The sequence below is a fragment of the Physella acuta genome, unplaced genomic scaffold (assembly GCF_028476545.2).
Source record: "Physella acuta isolate Inbredline_101_S28 unplaced genomic scaffold, ASM2847654v3 ptg001231l, whole genome shotgun sequence".
Lineage (NCBI taxonomy): Eukaryota > Metazoa > Mollusca > Gastropoda > Physidae > Physella > Physella acuta.
The window spans coordinates 462629-471941 of NW_026732747.1; the positions used below are offsets into that span (position 1 = coordinate 462629).

The 9313-nt window shown below is 37.9% G+C and overlaps 1 protein-coding gene across 1 annotated transcript; it reads right to left on the reverse strand.

Annotated features, from left to right (window-relative positions):
- Positions 1-6365: 6365 nt before the first annotated feature.
- Positions 6366-8401, reverse strand: LOC131957299 (uncharacterized). Its single transcript, XM_059322024.1, has 2 exons — positions 6463-8401; positions 6366-6392 (listed from the first exon to the last, which is right to left on the reverse strand). Exon 1 carries the CDS (start codon positions 8318-8320, stop codon positions 6998-7000), a length of 1323 nt encoding a protein of 440 aa, XP_059178007.1. The 5' UTR covers positions 8321-8401; the 3' UTR covers positions 6366-6392; positions 6463-6997.
- Between the last annotated feature and the right edge of the window lie 912 nt (positions 8402-9313).

The window sequence follows — 9313 nt, forward strand, 5'->3', positions numbered from 1 at the left end:
CACCTGTGGTTAAAGGTAAGCGTACCTTTATAACATAGAGATCAATTATACTAAAACTATGTGCTATAGCTTTTTACTTTTCTTTATAACAAAACGTATTATAGAGGCGTTACTTACCTGACAAATCCGGCAAATGTATACCTGTACAGGTAAAATTCAATCCGTTGTTTTTCCATGTTCGTAGTCGCATCGTTCTGGCCAGCTATTTCAAATGGACCATCCTCAAAACTAATTTTAATAACAAACATTCTACAAATAAACTAAAACCTAAAATTGGTTTTCATTTTTATATAATACAAATATTTTTTTATCATTTATTTATTTATCGTTTGATTGAAAAATATATTATTTAAAAAGATATTTGAAAAAGCGAAAATTATTGATCTTATAAAAATTACATCTATAAATGTAAAATGAGAAAGTAGTTGAGTTGAATACTGTACTTTTTCATTATTTCCATTGCTGTTTCTCGTTTCATAGTACACACTTCATTAAACCTCTTCTTCAATGTCCTTTCTACTTCTACATAAGATGCTTTGTTATCACTTTCAACCTCACGGGTGGGAAGCTGAAAAACTTTATATCGCCACTAAATATGTTAAATACTTTACTCCTATAGACTTTGACGTCGCTATGCGTAACTTATCTATCACCTCGGACTCTATATGTTTTATTTAATCGATTTTTGTTTTATTTTGAATGGATATTGAGTTTTAAAAAAAACACATGTTGCTAAATTAGTTGTCGTTTTTAACACAATATGTTTGTGGGGCGGCGTGGTCGGATGGTAGAGAATACGATTGCTAAGACGGAAGTCTCCAGTTCGAATCCAAAGTACATGTTAATGGGCGTCCCTGAGTCCACCCAACTCTGGTAGTTACCAGATTTATGCTAGTGAAAGTAAAGAAGGCTGGGCATAATTCTGACCTTCATAATCACATGCCCATAATCATATGCACAGTTCGCAGAAAAGGTGAACTCTACTTCACCATCCGCATAAACCGTCAGGTTCGAAAAGGTACTTATCTCACTACAGCATTGTTTTTTTTTTTACCTTGCGATTGTTAACTGATATAAAATTAAGAAAATGACGCACCTCTAGCTATTTACAATCAAATTTACCTGTTTACATACCTCCTTTGTCAACCAACGCTACGTTCCTTACCTTGCGAGCTTGCTTCTCCATCAGATGAGGCCGCTGCTTTAGCAATGGAAGTGTAGAATTTTCCACGTAGAGCAAGCTCAAATGAAGAAGTAAAACCAAAACATGAGACTCTCTAGTAGATATCATCCTTATGAGAGATACAAGAAACTACCATGCACAATTTAAAGCTAAACTCCACTAGACATGTCTTCTTTAGCTTCCCCTGTCCAAACCATCTGGTTTGTATTTTAAACAAATCGATTAATCCTAAATTAAAGCAGTCGATAAAAGCAATTGGTAGATTTCATTTGAATGACTTTGTTATTAAAAGTGTTTCCCATATTTATCTAAAAGTTAAATTATTTCTAATTACTCCTTACAAAGCAATATGTTATTGATTGATTATACGGTTTATATATAGACCATAGGTTGATAAAGTTAGTTTAAATGTTATTAATTGATGTTAAAGTATCTTATATAGACAGCTGTTTGATAAAGTCAGTTAAAATTGTATGGATTTTTTAAAAGTTTCTTGTATAGGCAGGCGGACTGATACTAGCTAAAATGAAAATAGAATTTTATCAAAAACAAATATTTAAAACACTTTTACTTACCTATTTCTTTAAAATCAACTGTGGTTTTTTATGTTTTTACGCACAACTAAATTGCACTAGTAATATTAAAACATCACCTTCAGAGGCATCTATTGTGTGAAGGGGGTGAAGTGCGGTTGTAAGACTATCCTACCATCAACCCCTGTCAGATCCTTGTTTAGGGGATACGGAACGTTGGGTGGGGTAGGGGGTACCACCCTACCCAACCATTCACCTCTGCCAGAATTTTCTATGGGTGTAGATAGGGTGCTGTTGAATCCCTCTCCTTAACAATCCAATTCAGGCCAGAGTTTTCTTTAGGGGTGGGGGGTTGGGGGCGGTTTGAAGCAGAGTTGCTGATTAGGGAGTGTGGGGGTGGGATAGGGTGTGTTGGGGCTTTGGACCTCCCCAAAGCAGTCAACATCAGAGCTTAGTACAACAGAGGTTGCCCTACGGTAATGGGCCCGGGGATCGAACGAGGCTTGCTGGTAAGCAATAGGGTGCGCTACAACTCGACCACATCATCCCATAAGCTACAATCTGGTCATATATATATAAATATAAATATAAATATATATATATATATATATATATATATATATATATATATATATATATATATATATATATATATATACATATATATATATATATCTAATATATAAAGCTCAGTTCTGTATGTAACGCATATGTTTGTCGTTGGTCTTGGATGGATTTAAGTGTTAGACAATTATCGTGCGCATTTGTCTAAATTTATGAGTTAAAAAATTACTATTGAAAGTGTTGGGAAATAATTTTCATTTTTCAAATTATAGTAATAATTGTCGGCATGTTCATTAAACACAAGTTTTAAAAAAATATCATCTTTTACAAAAATTCTAATTATGTCTTTCTTTAGTCCTATAGCACTTACTTCCCTTTGATAAATTAGGAAAACACAATTACTTCCCTTTATAAAAACCATTGCATTAGTGGAAAATAATTTACTTTTTATTACTTTGTTTTGGTGTTGGGAAAAAAAATAATTACATAATTAGCGGGGATTGATCAAGTGCAAATGTTGTAGGTATTTTACGGATAAGCTTGGAGTATTAAAATTGTTCATTAAATTGAAACAGGCGCGTTCGTTTAAGTGAGTGCAAAAGACTATGAATAAGTTGGGGTACTATAGTCGTTCATTAAGCTAAAACAGGTGATTCCGCCCCGGGCGTTTATGTTCGCGTTAGTGTTTTCTTTGTGTTTAGGTGGGTTTGCGTTAATGGTTGCGTTTTGATTTGGTTCGTTTTTGTTCTTTCTTTTTTTGTTTTTGTTTTTTTTTTCTTTGGGTTTGTATTTGTGTTTTTGGTTGGTTTTGCGTTTGGATTTGGTTTGTTTTCGTTTGCTTTTTCGTTGTTTTTTTTTTGTTGGTATTGGTGTTTGTGGTTGGATTTGTTGTTAGGTTTTGTTTTCGTTTGCTTTTTTGTTTGTTTTTTCTTTGTGTTTGTATTGGTGTTTGTGGTTGTGGTTGGGTTTGTTGTTAGGTTTTTGTTTTCGTTTGTATTTGTAATTGTGTTAGCGTTATGTTTGCGTTTTGTTGTTTTGGTTGGTTTTGGTTTGGGTGGGCAATGCCGGGTTTATGATGATTACTAAACACACAGGTAATGGTCTTTAACAGAAAGGTTTTTCACAGAAGCCAGAGCAGGGCCTGGCCGGGACGGCTAGTATATATATATATATATATATATATATATATATATATATAAGACTTCTTCATCTTAATTGAACGATTATATATAGTGTTCGTTTTATTAGTTTGTGATTGGATTTTCCCGATTTCTTTTAATTTACGCTCTAATAAGATATGACGCTGTGTGGCAAGATTTACACGTGTTGTTATCAGTAAACATGACCTAGTTGACCTGCGCAGTGTTTACATAATGATAGGATCGGGTGTGTTAAGTCGACAATGTTAAACATGTAGGGAAGGCAGTTTCACAGAGGGCGGTGTTGGGAATCAAGGGAGAAAATTATAAAAAAAGCAGTGTTGCAAATAAAGGGAGAAAATTATAAAGAAGGCGATGTTAGAAAATTCAATGGCAGAGATTTTTTTTTACAGAAATCATGCAAGAAATGAAAGATAGGGAGTTTTACGGTAGTCAGTGATATCATTAACGAGAAAGTTATACAAAAAGCTTGTTCTTAATCGGCAGAAATATATACAGAAGTCTATTCTAACAAAAAGCGGGTGGGGGGGGGGGGGGGTAAAAAAAAAGTTGCACTAAGATAGTTTTGGTGAAAGTTTTCTAGAAGGCGGTGTTGAAAATAAAAGGAGAAACTTTTACATAAGCCGTTTTTTTTTTCTAAGTGTGGAGAAATGAATACAAATGTCTAACTAGCACATTACATTCGACATTGACCTATTGTCTTGAAACCCGGTCACGTGTGTTGAAAGTCGTTAAACGAGCGGTCGACGGAGGTCAGTGAACCAGAACGAGGCTTGGGTTTCTACACGACTCTGTGAATGTCAGCCCTGTGGTCTCAGAACTCGTGCCTAGGTTGGTTTAATGCCAGACACACCGAGAACTAGTTCGGTTTAATATAGCATTGGCAAATCATCATTTTTGTTAAATATTATATATATATATATATATATATATATATATATATATATATATATATATATAGAGAGAGAGAGAGAGAGAGGCCTATATATATATATATAGGCCTATATATATATATATATATATATATATATATATATATATATATATATATATATATATATATATATATACGTAAATATCGGGTTACCTTCAATAATGAAATAATGAATATGATGAAATGTACCTTATAAAACTTATTATATTCCTTGGTATTTGTGTTTTTATTTAAGTAAAAACTTATAAAAAACAATCATAGACATAAGCAAACTTAGATACTTATTTCATTTTTAATTACATTTTGTACATATAATACTAAGCAGTTTATTTATTTACAAGAAAATAATTTAACGAGATAGTGTTAGTACATAATCACCGATCACTAATTAAACAACGAGTTAGTTTATATAAATTTGTTGATCTGAGATAAATCCAAACAAAATTAACGTGGACATTATGACATCGTTGTGATCTACATACTACTCTGGATTATTTTGCTAACAGAGTTTCTTCCAGGCATCTATTCGGGGGGGGGGGGGGGGGCGGGGGGGACGACTCCGCACCCCCGATGAAAGTCTACAGACCCCCCCTAACGAAATGGAATGTATATAAAACACATATACTTTTACCAGTGTCCGCCCCCTCCCGGAACATGTTGACCGCCCCCCCCCTCCGAAAATATCAAGTGCCCCCCCCCCCCCCGGAGAAAAAAGTCTGGAAGAAACACTGTTTGCTAATATATTTACTAATGTACACGTATTGTTTGATGTTCATATATTTACATTAACTGTCACTCTTTTATGATATTACGTATTTTTAATCAAAGTCTACCCGTCATCGTTAACGTATATCCTTATTAATGACTCGACACCCTCCTCTTGAAATAACATCAAATATTACCTTTTTCATACTTTTGTTTTGTAAGAAATTCAAAAGTCACATTTTTTGCATATTCCCTATTCCCTACTTAGCCAAGCGTCACTAAAGTCACATCTCTCCCCCTTCCCCAACCATCCCCTTTACAATAGGTGGGTAGTGTCGTGTCACTAGCTTATAACTTCCGTCAGTGTTCCATTCAAAATGTCCGACAAAAATTGAACCTTGGTCTTCTTGTAATTCGCATTACAACAACTTCCTGAAGTAGATCAACAAATGGAAGAATCAATGTCAACAAATTTTGTGAGTCACAATAATAATATTACCTCACATCACGATACATAACATCGATCTTTATGATTACGAATATGTGCATATTTCTAAACATCTTTCGCTGCTTGGGTTTTTTTTTTAATACTTAAATACACAAAGTAAACAATAAACAAATGTATCATTAAAACATGCCAATTCCATTAATTCAGTTTTAAATGGCAAATTATAATTCTGTAAACATAGTAGGAGAGTTGAGCAATATTTTAACGTTGTGTTTGTTGTCAAGATTGTCGAGACACATACCATTTGTTGTCAAGATTGTAGAGATACATTTGATTTGCACAGAAACGTTTCATTCCTTTTTGAGATTGTTCTCTGAGACATATTTTATCTTTAATTAACTGTCTAAACAAAAATAATTAATGACAAACTTCCAAGATCGTGGACGACTCTGATAGTTAAGAGCAGTCCACCTTTAGCTCACTGTCAGGTCCCACACAGTAGTTAAGAGCAGTCCACCTTTAGCTCACTGTCCAGCGTCGGCCCCCCACAGTAGTTAAGAGCAGTCCACCTTTAGCTCACTGTGAGCCCCCCACACAGTAGTTAAGAGCAGTCCACCTTTAGCTCACTGTCCAGCGTCGGCCCCCCACAGTAGTTAAGAGCAGTCCACCTTTAGCTCACTGTCCAGCGTCGGCCCCCCACAGTAGTTAAGAGCAGTCCACCTTTAGCTCACTGTCAGTCCCCACACAGTAGTTAAGAGCAGTCCACCTTTAGCTCACTGTCCAGCGTCGGCCCCACACAGTAGTTAAGAGCAGTCCACCTTTAGCTCACTGTGAGGTCCCCACACAGTAGTTAAGAGCAGTCCACCTTTAGCTCACTGTCCAGCGTCGGCCCCACACAGTAGTTAAGAGCAGTCCACCTTTAGCTCGCAGTCCACCTTTAGCTCACTGTGAGGCCCACACAGTAGTTAAGAGCAGTCCACCTTTAGCTCACTGTCAGGCCCCACACAGTAGTTAAGAGCAGTCCACCTTTAGCTCGCAGTCCACCTTTAGCTCACTGTGAGGCCCACACAGTAGTTAAGAGCAGTCCACCTTTAGCTCACTGTGAGGCCCACACAGTAGTTAAGAGCAGTCCACCTTTAGCTCACTGTCAGGCCCCACACAGTAGTTAAGAGCAGTCCACCTTTAGCTCACTGTCCAGCGTCGGCCCCACACAGTAGTTAAGAGCAGTCCACCTTTAGCTCGCAGTCCACCTTTAGCTCACTGTGAGGCCCACACAGTAGTTAAGAGCAGTCCACCTTTAGCTCACTGTCAGTCCCCACACAGTAGTTAAGAGCAGTCCACCTTTAGCTCACTGTCAGGCCCCACACAGTAGTTAAGAGCAGTCCACCTTTAGCTCACTGTCCAGCGTCGGCCCCACACAGTAGTTAAGAGCAGTCCACCTTTAGCTCACTGTGAGGTCCCACACAGTAGTTAAGAGCAGTCCACCTTTAGCTCACTGTCCAGCGTCGGCCCGACATAACCAGCGGCCTCGCATTCAAACCAGCCGGTTCTCCATACCCTGGTCACGTCAATCATCTCCTCGTCCACGTTCCTGTAAAACCTGGCCACGCCCTCCACACGCATCACGTGATCATCATACCGCGGGAGTGTTTCATTCGTGCGAAAATAATGCATAGTTAAATTAACCGGCGGTGCGGGCTGGTTTCGAACCTCGTCTGAGTATTCCCCCACGTCCTCGCAGGTCCCGTTGCTCATGTACCTGGCGTTGAAGAAAATATTACCGTAGATTTTTCTTTTGAAAAAATACCCCGGCGGGTCGTATTTAAATGTGAGAAACAGCGCATCCATACTAGACGTGTTGGAACAGGATGTGTTCATCTTCTGTTGAATAACGGGGGATTTCTTATCCATATCAAAACACGAAGAAAGCATCCATTTGTTTTTTAAATCTGTTTCATGCAAATTCTTTCTCCATATTGCCAGTCGTAAAGCTCCGTTATCAACTTGTGTATACTCCAACTTAAACGACACTTCCATGTTTGGTCTAGCTCGTAGCTGGTTGATGCTGGTCAGTTGTAACCAATTGACAACATTATCCACTTTGCTGACGTTCGGATTAACGTTATCAAAGTACACTGGATGGTTGATGAAAACGCTGACGTTGTTGAAATAACTTGCGTCTTTAAACTGATTTTCTAAAATCGTCGTCGGTACTCGAAAAGTCACGTCCCCTTTATTCCCCTTCTCGGTGTGAATCAAAATGAAAATCGCCACTGCGCATGACAGCTCCACAAGACTTCCCGCCGCAATAACAAACTTAATCTTCAAATGGTTTTTCGACAGCCGTTTATTACAGAACTTCACGACGAGTACGAAAATCCGGATCAAAATTCCAAGAGTGACAACAACCGCCTTCCCGAGTTGGAAAACGCTGATGGGTTCTTCTCGGCAGACGGCAAGAGCCAAACTCAGAGCAATCTGAGGAACGTCTTCTATCCAGATTACAATCGCCGAGAGAACGTCTGAGTCGATGCGGGTCTTCTGGTGAAAAAACTCCTTCCACAGGTTAACGATCTCCAAGATGAACGTCACACTCCCGACGATGCAGAAAGCGAGGATGGCGCGAACGATTATTTTGTCAGGGACCCCATACACAAGTCCTTTCTCGGCGGAGCTGACGTCGGTGAAGAACAGCCAATCACAGATGAAATCGGCTAGGTCGATGCCCAGCAGAAAGATGAAGGTGATGACGTGGATTAGGTACTTAGGACCTGTCATACGTTTATCTTCCATGGTGGAGTAGAGTTAGCGAGAAACTGTTTCAATCACAGTAGACTTTATATTCCCGTCGCGTCGATAAATATTTGAGGTGACGGATTTCTGGAAGAGATATACAAATACATTTAAAAGTATTCAAATTGTCACACATTTATGAAATAACTGCTTTCTATACGGAAAAACCATGGCCTAGCGGTAAAAAACTAGACGGCTAATCCGAAAGTCTCGAGTTAAAATCCAGGTTCAATTCAGTAGAATATCCCTGAGTCCACCCAGCTCTGATGGGTACCTGACTCAAGTTAGTGAAAACAAAGGTGGCTGGGCATAGTGCTGACAACCGTAATCCTTTCATTTACGGAGGTCTCTGAAGCAGATGAACTCTGCTTCATCTGCCTCATGTCTATTTGCGCACGAACGGGAAAGATGATGACACTGGAAAATCTAACATTTAATTATTTCAGGAATTCGTCTTTGTTGTTTTTAAATTGAAGAGGGTTGAGTAATGATTAGTTTTTCTGTTTGCTTAAAATAAATCTTGACCTTCGGCCGCGTAGGTTCGAGGTGAATGAGCTTATTTAGCTTTATGAGACTCAAGTATAGGAAGAAAATATGTTTTCCTAGTTTGCGAGTAATTTCGGGAAGTGTAGACACATACATACATAACCCGTATTCTATAGTAATTAATTTAAAATGCTAATGAAGACTAATTTTTAAAAAAAATCCTCGAACACAAACGAGAGTGAATGACTTAATAAATTAGGTCTGAATTTTGTGTTAAATAAGTTCATTAATTTTTTTTTCTTGTTGATTTTAGTTTCACTTTCTACAACAACGGAGTGATTTCCATTTCCTTTACAATCTTACACGCCATACGGTCATTATGACCAATCAATGACTCTATAGGAACTTTATCTCTTTAATCTAAAGTCGCTATAGGGATGTAAGGTATATTGAAATCTGACGTATCTTAAAGATTAAATGTGGCATGCCTTTAAAATGTAATGTAGC